General features: G+C 39.2%; 1 protein-coding gene across 1 annotated transcript in view; it reads left to right on the plus strand.

The window, feature by feature from the left end:
* triob (trio Rho guanine nucleotide exchange factor b) overlaps positions 1-14060 on the plus strand; it is a 119607-nt gene that overhangs the window by 84696 nt on the left and 20851 nt on the right. Inside the window, 14 exon segments of the mRNA XM_084357287.1 lie at positions 827-949; positions 1342-1536; positions 1984-2099; positions 3217-3283; positions 3653-3762; positions 3925-3994; positions 4172-4261; positions 4535-4627; positions 4775-4886; positions 5229-5419; positions 5842-5943; positions 7371-7510; positions 7735-7834; positions 11194-11446. Of these exon segments, the coding sequence (XP_084213413.1) occupies positions 827-949; positions 1342-1536; positions 1984-2099; positions 3217-3283; positions 3653-3762; positions 3925-3994; positions 4172-4261; positions 4535-4627; positions 4775-4886; positions 5229-5419; positions 5842-5943; positions 7371-7510; positions 7735-7834; positions 11194-11446 (1762 nt within the window).

Genomic DNA, 14060 nt, shown 5'->3' on the forward strand with positions numbered 1-14060 from the left:
TCTATGTTTTAAAAGAACAAGAGATCAATAACACTCAATATTTCTTAATCAAACCTGGCTCAGAACAGCCATCGTTCAAAGATACAAGGACTAATGAGATGGACAAAGTTTGTTTTCAGTAGCAGCCAAGATATCTGCCCACTTTACAGACTGAGTTGCTTAATTCAAACATGACTGCTTGAAACTTTTAATTTTCAAGAAGCAAAAGAAAGTTCGAACCCATGGCATTTAAGCTCTAAACTCTTATCTTCATGTAAGGGGTCTAATGCTGTTTGAATACAAGACAATTTGCTCCCTCTTGTGGTGTTTTGATGGCAGGGCCCAGGCACAGAGCAATGACCAATAAAATCAGATGACATCATAGATGTTTCTAGGACATGGCTATTCTAGGGCGATCCAGGTTTTATCCCCAGGGCCCAAATGCTTTCTGGTTTCACAGTTTGACTGGACCAGTTCTGCCACTTCTGGTTATAAAGTACAAAGATACAAAAAAAGAAACTAAATAAGACCTTTGGAAATTGAATGCTAAAAATGTATGAAGAAGTTAAATTTTTGATCAGTGGTAGCAGATTGTATATGCATGGTATACTGATGATATGTGTCATAAATATCTTTTTCATTTATCATATTATTGTTTCTCAAATTAAATAGATGTCAACCTTCCTAATCCTAAATCCTAATCTACTCTTTCCTCAAGGTTAACTGTACAATGGAAAATAGTATCCATATCAAACCGATTTGGATAGTTGATAGAGACTGTGTCAAACTGTGTAACTGAAATCCCTGCAGTGTGAACGTACTCACTTGTGATTGGATGTTTCCTCAGGCCCTGGAGTGGATCCATGACACTGGGGAGTTTTACCTGTCCACACACACATCGACCGGCTCCAGCATTCATCACACACAGGAGCTGCTAAAAGAGCACGAAGACTTCCAGATCACAGCAAAGGTGCGTGTGGCTTTAAGTTGATTTGTCAATCTTTTACTGTGTAAAACAAGGTGGGGAGGATAGAAACTGTATGTTTTTTGTGCCTGTTGCTCTCCTTTTTGTTTTGTGTGTATGTTTGCACAGTCCTGCACTCTGCTGTGAGGCCCATTCCCAGGGCAGTGTATTGTCCTCTTTTCTCATTGCCGTGTTACTGTTATTGTGTTGGAGAACAAGCTATTGTGTCCATCAAGCCAACACAATGATTCCTAACTCTCTCTCTCTCTCACTCACTCACTCTGTCTTTCTCTCTCTCTCTTATCTACCTTTCCTCCACCGGCACTGCCTCTCTGCGGCCACCTCTCTTCTCTCTCTCTCTATCTCTATCCCCTCCCTAAATGTCTATCTATTGACAGCAAACCAAAGAGCGGGTAAAGCTGTTGATCCAGCTGGCGGATGGGTTTTGTGACAAGGGCCACGCCCATGCCCTGGAGATAAAGAAATGGGTGTCCTCAGTGGACAAGCGCTACAGGGACTTCTCTCTCCGCATGGACAAATACCGAACCTGCCTGGAAACGGCGCTTGGCATTTCTTCCGACTCCAATAAGGCTGTGAGTGCACACCATTGATAAAACTCAAAGAAGAGACAGATATAACCTGTATTCTTCCTTTTGTGTTTTGAAAACTCCATTCATATGCTCAATTCTAAAAGCTCAGGTTGATGCTATATAATAAAAAAAACATTTAAAGATACAAGTGTTGATATGTCTGGCACAGGTTATAGTGATAAGAATAGAACCTCTGTCTTTAGTCTTTCTAGTGCAAGTTTATGACAAGTCAGGTTTTATGTGCTGAATTTAATCATATAAACTTCTCCTGGCTTCCATGTTATTGTAGTTTGAAGTGTAGGAGCTTTCACCAGAAGGTCAGATGTTGTTGGTTTACTGCATGTTCCTATTTAAACGCTATCTCCCAACAGTTACTTATAACAGAGAGAGAAAGCAAATACATCATGCACTGGTGTGTTGACTGGTGAATGACCACCACATCCTTTTCAGAGTAAAGAGCTGCAACTGGACATCATCCCTGCCAGTGCTCCAGGGTCAGAGGTTAAGCTGAGGGATGCTGCCCATGAACTGAACGAGGAGAAGAGGAAGTCAGCACGAAGGAAAGAGTAAGTGCAGCGGCCATTTTCCTGGAATACTGTCCACTGATCACCACCTGATGGTCAGCATCACAGGAAAACTGCCTGCATGAATAATTCAATAATTTCCTGCAAACATATAAAAACATACTAGTTTTGTGAGTCCCATTTAAGATTGTATAGCGGCAGCTAGGCTTTAATTTCATATTGTTAGTGTTAGTAATAATGTGCAGTGTAATGTCAGATTACCCAGAGAACATGAGCACATCACAGTGAAAGCTGAAATCTTTGAATCCAATCAAGTGTGTAAAGAAATGGAGATGGAATTTATGGTGCATGTGAGAGGACGCAGAGCAGTAATGTGTCTTATGAGCATTTATCACAAAATGTTCAATGGTGTTCCTGGTGCTGTACAGAATGTCTGTGGTAATTGGTTTTAAATGGTTTATGAGGGAAATACATACAGAAGGGGGCCCATGGACAGCCTGCAAATTACAGTACATATGTTCACAAGCCATAAGTGAGCCATAAGGGGGTTGTAATGCATTCACAAACATTAACAAAGCTATGTTTTTCTTAACTATGCCTAGAAGAATGTCATAATAGAGGAGTCGCTTCAGAGCACTGAATGTCTACAGTGCTGCCACCTACTGTAACAGGAGACTATCTGTGACTGTAGGTCAAAACATGATATCCAGTAGCTTTGTACTGTGAACTAAATATTTTGTCAGGTAACAGTAGACACTTTCCTGTCATGTGGATTGACTTATTTAACTAATAACATGCTGACATTACAAAGTTTTTGTTAATTAAAAGGACTGAGTAGAGTAGCAGAACTAAGAAGGCCAGTTCTTGTAGTCTGTTTTTAAATTGATATTGAGCATGTGTTGATAGCTTGATTATCACATCATCCTGTATATGTATGTATAACACTTACAGTACCACAGTAGTTACAAATAATGTAGAAACAGTAAAGCAGGGTACAATTTGTATTCTTTTACATGCTTAATGTTTTGGTTTTGCAATTTATCCCTGTATAGTTTTAAGTCTTCATCACAGGTTGACTACACTTGGTCTATATTTGGTGAACTACATCATCTGACCATGTTCATCAGTGTCTCTATTCTCAATGTGCATCTCCTTTCAGATTTATAATGGCTGAGCTGATTCAGACAGAGAAAGCCTACGTCAGAGACCTGCGGGAGTGTATGGATGTAAGTATTCTAATGAACACACTCATAGCTACTTGTTTACCTTGAAAAAAGATACCCTTTTCCTGATATGAATGACTCTTTGTTGCCACTGCTGTGATTTTTTTTAAATGCTGCCTTCTAAGTGTTATTATATTGTATTGTAATGTGTGAACATTCTGCTTTTTCTTTTTTGAAACGGTTATATTTAAATTTTCCAGTAGCATTTTTTCGCTGTACTTAAACTTTAGATATTTCTGTGGGTTGCTCACAAAACAAGTAAATGATTAAATTGAAATATTTAATGTCATGATCAAATGCTCCTACATCAGACGAGTTGACACAAAGATGTTTCTAGGTTTCTTGATTAATTATGCTCTGGTTTTTGTGCAGACGTACCTGTGGGAGATGACCAGCGGTGTGGAGGAGATTCCTCCCGGTATTGTCAACAAGGAACACATCATCTTTGGGAACATGCAGGACCTCTACGAGTTCCATCACAAGTCAGTAGAGCAGTGATCAGCTAATCATCAGCTAATTTAGTTTAAAATGATACAATTACTGTAATACGGAAATCCTTCTATCCTTCAGGAGCAGATAATATACAAAATGTGTTTCTCAGCTTCTGAGTGCTCCTCTTTTGAATCCTTTCTGTCTCTGTACAGTATCTTCCTGAAGGAGTTGGAGAAGTATGAGCAGCTTCCAGAGGATGTCGGCCATTGTTTTGTGACTTGGGTAAGAGATTTACAAGTATTTGTGTTCCTGAGTTGTTTTTATGCCTTAACACCTGAAAAATGTACCAGTATTATTACTTTTTTTTCTGTTTTGATCAGCATTTTGAGTAGATCAATATTAAATCTAATGACTAAGTATTTCTTGTGAGTAAACACTGGTGTTGTTCCTACTGCTCAGGCTGATAAGTTCCAGATGTATGTGAACTACTGTAAGAACAAGCCGGACTCCACTCAGCTCATCCTGGAACATGCTGGACCCTACTTTGATGTAAGTCCCTACCATTACTGCCTGATGTATAATGACTTATGATATTAGTGTTAGAGTTTTTTTGTGTTTTTTTTACATTTTGTAATACATACATGCTTCTTGGTCTAAATAAACATTCAGGGAGCAGAGATAGAATTTTTTTGTGGTATATAACAGCCACTCTTGAAAATATTTGGTCTGACACCGACAAGATGTGTTGTACATTACATGAGTTAGAATAATAAAGAACTTGGCTTCTGTATAATATTATTTGTTTTCTCTTTTGATTTACAGGAAATCCAACAAAGACATCGCCTTGCCAACTCCATCTCCTCTTACCTGATCAAACCAGTCCAGAGAATCACTAAATACCAGCTCCTTCTCAAGGTACAGCAAGTCCTTAAATAAATAATAAAAGGTAGCATATCAGGTTTGGGATTATTTAATTTTTCGGGGCAAAAATGTATAAGAATGTGTTCTTTATTTCTTCATTTGAACGATACTTATGTCTCTCTCTGTGTTCTTCTGCTTTAGGAGTTGTTGACATGCTGTGAGGAGGGTAAAGGAGAGATCAAGGATGGTCTGGAAGTGATGCTAAGTGTCCCCAAGAGAGCCAATGATGCCATGCACCTCTCTATGCTGGATGGTGGGTTTACACAAATACACACACACACAGACACAGACAGACACACACACACACAAACCCTCACATACACACACACCTCTCCAATTCATGGAATTGATTTTTGATAGCCCGCTGCTAGCTGAATGTGTTCCGAGGATCTGATGATTCCCCTTAATCTAACATTCACTGCTTCATTGGTTTTGTGAATGAAATGATTTCACTCACTTTCAATTCATTCAACACAAATTATTCAATTAAATTTTCCTCCGTTTGCCCGCACACCTGTGTTTGAACATACAGTACTGTATACACCTGCAAACACACAGAAATAGCTCTTTTCCTTCTCTCCTTTCACTATCTCAGGGTTTGATGGGAACATTGACTCCCAGGGAGAGCTGATACTCCAGGAGTCCTTCCAGGTCTGGGATCCCAAGACTCTGATCCGGAAGGGTCGTGACCGCCACCTCTTCCTCTTCGAGATGTCCCTGGTCTTCAGCAAAGAAGTCAAAGACTCCAACGGGCGCAGCAAGTACCTGTACAAGAGCAAGCTATTTGTAAGTAATGTTTATTGTGGGTTTTGTCTACTAATTAAGACAGCAGAGAAGTCAATTACGATCTACTAGGGATATCTTTGGATGATGCTAGGAAGGTATGGATGCATTCGTTAGTAATCTTGAAAGTACAGACTAACACATGACAACAGCAGTGCACTTTTTATTATATACCAGGTCATTATATTTGTTAATTCCTGTGCATTGATTGCCTAAGTAAATGCAGCTTGTGTTGCTTATATTATCCAACTCATCCTTGGGTCATATCAAGTTTTGTTGTGTCAAATCAAAATTTTAAATTTGAATTTCATTGAAACTGTAGCCAGCCTAATGCTGTGTGAATTTTAGACTTGGTTTAGTTCAGGATTGCATAATTTTTGCTCATATATCATGTGGATTTGCTGACATGTTATTCAACCCCTCAGACGTCGGAGCTTGGAGTGACAGAACATGTGGAGGGAGATCCTTGTAAGTTTGCCCTGTGGGTGGGCAGGACCCCGACCTCAGACAACAAGATCGTCCTCAAGGTATCAAGATGGTGATTTAAATGGAGGAGATAAAGGGGCAATGTATGGTCTCTGAATTCATATTAATTAAGAATCTTTTTCCTCTCTCAATATTTTATGATAGTATCAGATATAAGTTGTCAAGTTAGAACTGAGAACCAAAATATTTTTGTTTCATAAGGAATTGCAGTTCCACTTCCGGCACTGTACTGAGTGTAAATTCATTGATTCCCCATCTGCAGGAGTGGTCAAGTTGTTCGCACATAAGGCAGAAGAGTCACTCCATATCTGCAGTCCACCCCCATTCAATCCTACATCCCCTCTGTTCAGCCAAGAAAGTTCACTCCCTGTAGGGGGTTGGAGTGTTACTTTCTGCTTCTTATTCACTCATCACACAGAAACATTTAGCGTAGCAGTTGACAGGTCAAAACTCACAAGCAACTTGGTAGTTCTCGCACAGTGAGTCAGAAGGAATGTTTTATGCAGGGTGTGTGTGTAGATACAGTATGTGTTTGTTTTTGAGACTGACAGAGAGAAAGACTGAAACTGGTGAATTCCCGGTATGTGTTACATTGTGTGTATGTGCACAGCTATTTGTTTTATTGCATAACCTTTGATGACCATCCTAATCGTGTCTTATGTAACACGGCGTCACAGCAGCCTTTGTGCTGCTCGTTGCTAAGTGAAGGAGGAGAAGATACAGACGAGGGTAGTCATATGCACAACACGGCGTCACATTAGCTGACTGACGTAAATAAACAAGGCATACGACAAATGTCCATATTTCTCTCTGTGGAACCTAAGTGGAGTTTAAGAGACAGTATTGTCGTCATTTCACATTGTGTCTGAATATGGACGTGTGACTCAAGTACAAGATTGCAGGGATGGAAGCACTCTTGTGGGACTAGACGCAACTATATAATTGCTAAATTAAACCGGATGCTGTGTTATGGGTCAACAATTCATTCGTTCATGCTAAGTGAACAAGGCAACTGCTTTCGTTTATCTCAGCTGTTCACATCTCTTGTTGCTGATTTAATGTCTGTGTGAGTATGTGAAAAAGCAGGAAATGAACCTGGCTACACCACTGACATAACCGTAGTACAAGGTTCAGATTAATACATTAAGGTGTGTGAGGTGCAGTGAGGGCTCATTTGGAATGGAGATCAGGGCTGAAACTCTTTTAAATGGCTTTTAAAAATCCTTTTTTTTGTTTTTGTTTTTTTGATGTTTTAGTCTGTAACTCTCTTTAGGGTTTCTTAGATGTTTAGTTATTATAGCTTTTAGTTTATTTCATTCTGTTTGTGTTTTTCATGTGTCATGTTTTTATCATGTAGTACTGTAGTGTTTTGAAAGGTGCTTCATAAATTATTTCTTTTACTATATTATTACATACTAGATCCTATGAATCTGACCCTTATCTGACCCAATCATGCATCCTGTCCCAGGCTTCAAGTATCGAGAACAAGCAGGACTGGATCAAACACATTAGGGAGGTCATCCAGGAGCGAACTGTGCACCTGCGTGGAGCTCTGAAGGAGCCAATCCACATCCCTAAAGCCACCACAACTAAACATAAAGGCAGACGGTAAGCTAACGTGTATTAATGAGTTGCTATGTATGTATATGCCACAAATATTTGAGAAAAAATACAGCAGTATGTTTTAAAACTGCAGCTGTGCACAGAAGAAAAACAAAAGTGACTTTCCAGAGGGGAAAAAACAATCGAAATAACCAACATTTCCAGTAAAATGTAATTATTTTTAATGATAGTAATAATGAAATTACTGTAATATTAATGTATGCCTGCAGGGATGGAGAGGAGCTGGACAGCCAGGGAGACGCCAGCAGCCAACCTGATACCATCTCCATCGCCTCACGCACATCCCAGAACACACTGGACAGCGATAAGGTTGGAACACCCCCATTCAAAAATACACCCATATTACCTTAAGGCATATACTACTTCACATGTACTAAATTGAAAACAGTACAAAGACAAAATATTTAATATTTTACCTCATCAACATCATTGATTTTTTCAAAATATATGCTTATTCTGAATTTGATGCCAGCAACTTGTTTCAAACAAGTAGGGACAGGGGCAACACAAGACTGGAAAAGATGTGACCTGTTTGAACATTCCACAGGTAAACAGGTTTATTGATAATAGTTGACAATGTCATGACTGGGTATGACAGGAGCATCCTCGAAAGGCTCACTCTTTCACAAGCAAGGATGGGGCGAGGTTCAAAACTTGTGAAACACATGATTGTATAAAGGATATTACTACATGGGCTCGGAAAAACTAGTTAAACTGTTGTTGGAAATTATTGCATTCTGTTTGTGTTTACGTTTTACACAGCTTCCAGACTTTTTTTGGAATCAGTGTTGTATCAGAGAGCACTTTGGAAATACACAAAGTATTTTCCCCTCACATGTCACACTATTCAGTTAATTCAGTCAGTATGTAGCCTCTCTGTCATCGGTCCATGATGCTGTCACACGGTGACATGATCGTCGGAAGCTGCAGACTGGTTAGTTGCAGGCAACTCTTCGTAAGTTGTTTCCTGTGAAAGTGTTTCCTTGTGTGAGGAGGAAGAAACAGTCCATCTGACAGAGCTTTATAGCAGTGTGTGTTTGTATGTGTGCAACCATGTGTGTGTTTGATTTTGTGTGTGTGTGCATGTGAGAGAGAGGATCTAAGCTCACTGCATACCAGGCACTGCCGTGGTTATATCTGGTAATAGCACCACAGAAGGCTTATCCTCCTACGCTCAGTATGAGCAACTGTAAAGCTAACACACACACACATACCAGCACACATAGATAGAAAATATGTCCATACTTTTAAGTCATACCAATTATAAACCGTGGCATTGGACTCCTACATGAGGTCATTATTTTCACACTTTAATTGGACTCTCCCCAGCTCGGCCACATACATTTAAATAAAGAAAATTAGATTAGTGTGTTCACTGTGGCTGTTTAGTTAACTGTTAGCACAAAAAGCTCAGCTCTGTGGGTGTTTCATGTAACATAATACCCGATTGAAAAGGTGAGCAGGTGAGCAGCGTGTGTGTGTGCTCATGAATTAATTAGTCATTGTTCCCTCAGTTAAGGACACACTCCCATGCATGAGCATTCAAAACACACGTGCAAAATATAAATGTTGGGTCTCAGTCTCACTTTTGAATGCCCCTCTCTATCTCCCTCTCTGTGAGGGCTCTCTGTGAGACCTCTCATTCAAGAGGCAGTGACAGTGGTGTGTTTGTTTTAGTGTGTGTGTGCCGTTGTTCCTGTGTGTGTCTCTCTGCTTTAGTGACTGACTTGTGTGTCAGCAGCTTCAGCCTCCCACGCTCTCTTCACAGAGGATGCTCGTCTGTATGCCAGACAGGAGAGCACAGTTTTAGGTCCTCACAGCTATCGATCTAACACTTTGCTTCGAACAGAGAAATATTCAGCAAAACATTTTATTTTTTCTTTGTGCATTGTTTTGTTTTTTGATGAATGGACATTAGTAAGCTAAATTGTTTATTTGTTTAAAGACAAGGATGGATTAACTGCTCCGCTCTGAGGAAGAGACACACAACAGGGAATCTTTTAAACTTCAATAGCCTGATTGTAAGCACCCACAGAGGAGCGCTGTTGAAGGCAGCAACTTGTTCTCTAGCCATTGGATGTTCTAATGGATCAGGGCTGTAATTATCTGGAGCTGTTTTTCCTAGGGGAAATATTCAATAAAAAGTTAAATACTTCTACTTACCAGACAACTTTGCTTATCGAGTGAGCATCCTTTCATTGTGATTTAAGACAACTTAAGTGGATTGCTGAAGAAATCAGGCTGCTGTAGAGTTTTCTTAAATCTTTTGGACTCGCGCAATGAGGGAGTGGAAAACAATGGAGAGGCTGGAGGACAGAAGCTCAAATCCAATTTCTCAGCTCCTCAGCTCTCTGGCGTTACCACACTACCAACGGGTATGTTGCAAATGTGCTTTGCGGTATTTCAGGGGAAAAAACACTGATGACATTTACACATTCTTGAAATGATTAATGAATCCATTTCAGTGGTAAAAGACACGAGCAACATGCAGTGTTCAATTTAAGCAGCTTTAAACCTTTAAAAGCATGAAATGTGTGAATGATTGTCTAATGGGTATGTGGCTGACAAGATGCAAACTTGAAATCATCAAATTGCGTTAGATCTCTATCTCTAGTTATTTGTGACATTAATTTGCATTTTTGTATCCAAGAAAGCCAATTAACTTTAACAATGTCTTAGACAATCATAAATTGTATGCTTTTATATTTCATATTTTTACAGTAACATCATTTGTGCACCCTCTGGTGTACTGCTACTCTACATCTTTCACCTGTGAGCACAGAGCACTTCTGTTAGAGCATTAATTGCAACAAGCAGCTGCACTTTCAGTCACGTGTAGCACTGAAACTCCTTTGAGAAAAGCCAGTGAGCAAGATGACTAATTCACCCTTGTTCCACCTGTATCTAATATTGTCTTTCTTTTCTTAGACACTCAGATGTTCAGAGTCAGATCGTTATTGTGACGTTTTGTTCAGTTATGCTAGAATGAGTCACCAATCATAATTACATGCGCACGTTTTCTTTACAGTGCTGATGGAGCGCCTGTGCTGTTAGCAAAGGATTTAGCAGAATATTTGATTTTTTTTCCTGAGAGCCATTAATTACATTTAATGATGTCAGAAATAATTTTACCAAATGAGTGTGCTTGTTGGCATCAGCTATAAAGTAGTATTCATTGCTCTTAAAATATGTATGGCAAATTTAAATGTAGGAGAAACAACAGAAAATGTAATTGATAAAATTTACAGTGACATGCAACACAGTGAGATGCAACACCAGATTTTCCTCTGTGTTGGTAATCAGTACAGACTGGATGGCAATCATAAGATATTCTTTTATTTAGTGTTTCTGTTCTAAAACTGACTGCACACAAGCTCAACATGGCTGCATACTATGCTCTTGGTAAATTTTCATTTATTTCATTTTCATTCCTTGTTTGTCACAAAGCGACAATCTTATCATAGTTTATTATTACACATTCTTACATTCTTACTGTATTTTGTTTCACATTATTTTGCTGTAAGACTTGTTGGATATAATTTAACCTCGCAGAGTGTGCCAAGGAGACTGTTTTCATTCTTTGTAGTCATGTGAACAGTAGAAATAAGACAATCAAATAAGAGAAAACATCAGTAGGGGTTTTCACTCCTGTCCTACTTCCATTTCAGCTCTCCGGTGGCTGTGAGTTGACAGTGGTGATCCATGACTTTGTGGCCGGTAATGGAGGCAGCAGTGGGGAGCTCACGGTGCGCCGAGGCCAGACTGTGGAGGTTCTGGAACGACTCCACGACAAGCCGGACTGGTGCCTGGTGCGGACCACGGACCGCTGTCCAGCCCAGGAGGGCATCGTACCCTGCTCCATGCTCTGTATTGCTCACTCCAGGTCCTCTATGGAGATGGAGGGACTCTTCAACCACAAAGGTAGGAGCAGACTGTTCACTTGGATAACCATCCACCCTGGCTGGTGGACTGGAAGTTATTTTCTCAAATTGAAGCAAATCCAGACACTTCAGAAAGCTAATTGGAGGCATTTAATATTTGGAAACAGTAAAAGTGGGCAGCAGAATCTTGTTATCTCACCCAACAACTGCTTGTCACATCCATGCACATGTCGACTCTTGAAACATTAGGGAAAGCTAATTGGGTGTATTTCTTGTTTACAAACATAGCATTGGTGACTTGCAAAGCCTCCACTTCTCACCAAACAGCTGCTCGGGGAAGTACGTACATGTATTTCTCGGTGTTGCTATGCAACTGTGGAAAGCCCACTTAAAGCGCAGCTTTCTTTTAATTATGTTAAAATAATGTCAACCTTTGGATTCCCAGCACTGTTAACATTCACAGATGTTATTACTGTCAGAAACCCCTATTTTGTCTTAAACACGCAGCAGCATGCTCCTCCATATTAACAAATGTAAAATGTTAAAAGGCCTGTTGAGGGTTCAGTCCTGGAAAATATGATGTCAGAATCTGCATCTGTTGTTGTGCCCAAAGGGTCTTATTAAGACGAGTCATTAACGTGGTTCCCATGGTTATATCCACTGCGTGTGTGTATGTGTTTTAATATCACCAGCTCTGGTTACAGTAACAGAATTATTGTTAAATCATATCCTGCTAGAAAATTGATTTACATGTTATCATAATCACCTACAGATTGTTAGAAAAGTGTGAACTTTTCTACATAAATAGACACAAACATTATACATTCATTAGTCTGATTTGAATTCAGAGATATTTTGAAACAAAAATATCTGTGTATAAGTCAGTTCATGACAGCATGAATTACATGACAACATATATGATTAACATTGCAATATTCCCCATAAGTGAATAATGATAAAGGGTCTGTTAATACGAAAGCCAAGAACGGTCTTGGTTGCAATTGATTTTTTTAATGCAGTTATCTCAAGATCACAAGTTAATCATTTTGTTTTCTCAAGGAAAACAAAAGGCTGATTTCTCGAGATAACGGGCTAATTTATGACAAAAAACTGCTGTGTGGGGTGAGTAAGGGAGTTTTTAAAGCAAACCGTACAAACTTTTTCTGAACTTTTACCATTTCTTGGAAGAATGTTCTCCCAAGTGGTTTGATATGAATATGGCAATATGGTTAATAACTTTACTTTACTTTCACTTACTAATTGATAGGTTTACCCACAATGGTCAACTTAAAGCTGTTGTGTTACTGTCCAGTAGGCCTCAACCTAAAGATTTCTTATTGGCATAGGGGAGCTGCAAAAGAAACTGCTGAGATTGGGGGGTGTTTGAATGGTACAATAAAGCATGTATATAAATAAGTAAGATTAAAGTAGAAGAAGTTCAACCTGATGCATTGTACCCCTTGATCTGACGTTTTCAGCTCTAATCAGTTGCCAAACTTGTCAAAATGTCTTGCATGGCCCTGTTGAAAAATATAAGTTCTAACAGGATATAACCTTTTGTTTTCTTATGATAACAGATTGATTATCTCATTATCTGAAGGGAAACAAAGCTTATTTTGTTGATAATAAAGTCGCTAACTTGTGATCTCGAGGTCCCCAATATAAAAATGTTTTTTTGATAATGCATTGCAGTGCATGCTTGATCATGTTGGCAGTTTCATGTGAACTCCATGCCATGCTTTTATACTCCCATCATTAAAAGTCAACCTGGGGCTAAAATCAAATACCACTGCTAAGTATTTGGTTTGAGTTCTCTGCCAGAGTGGGTGATTCAGGTGGCTGCAAGGTTTTGGTTTCTGCATCCAGTTGGTGTGGATCATGTCAGGCCTCACTGCTATCCAGTTTCTTATTGTTATGAACTGCTGTTAGATCTGCTACTGTAATGGTGACTAATTCCTTCATTGTTTTCATCTCTGAGCATCAGTTGATGCATGATGCAATGATAATTGCTCGCCTACTGTTTGACATCTCACTGAGCCCGGCCAGTGAGGGCTAATTGCAGATTTCAAGATATTCTTTCTCATGTCTGCACCTGGACCATGAAAGGCATTTGTGTTGATATCGTCTGAAATTCTACCTAGATAGACAAATATATACTGTGTTTACCATGTTTGCCTGTGCAAATATGGTATTTTTTTTGACAGATATTACAATAACAATTAGTGGGTCATTTGCATTTTCACTGAAAAGACTGTAAAATCATGATTATGTGGCATTTGTTGTGGTATGTACCAAACAATAATTTTCTCTAACATCTGGAGAACAAGATTTTTAGACCAAATCATCTCTGCAGCACTGCAGTACTTCTTTTATGTTTTGGGGGTTTTTTTGTCACACTTTTATCGAAAAAAATTCAGCTGCTGCAATTTGGATATTGATTTTGAACAGGATAATATTTTAATCAATTGTTCAGCCCCATTAATTATATATGTATAAACACTTATAAATCATAATCTCGCACCCCATGTATAGAGGCTGTGTCCTGGCTGCAGCAGCACAGGGTTCGAGTTCGACCTGTGGCCCTTTGCTTTATGTCATCCCCATCTCTCTCATCCCATTTCCTGTCATATCTCAAGCCATCAAAAGGCCAAAAA

Source organism: Pagrus pagrus (genome assembly GCF_965226575.1).
Source record: "Pagrus pagrus genome assembly, chromosome: 7".
NCBI lineage: Eukaryota > Metazoa > Chordata > Actinopteri > Spariformes > Sparidae > Pagrus > Pagrus pagrus.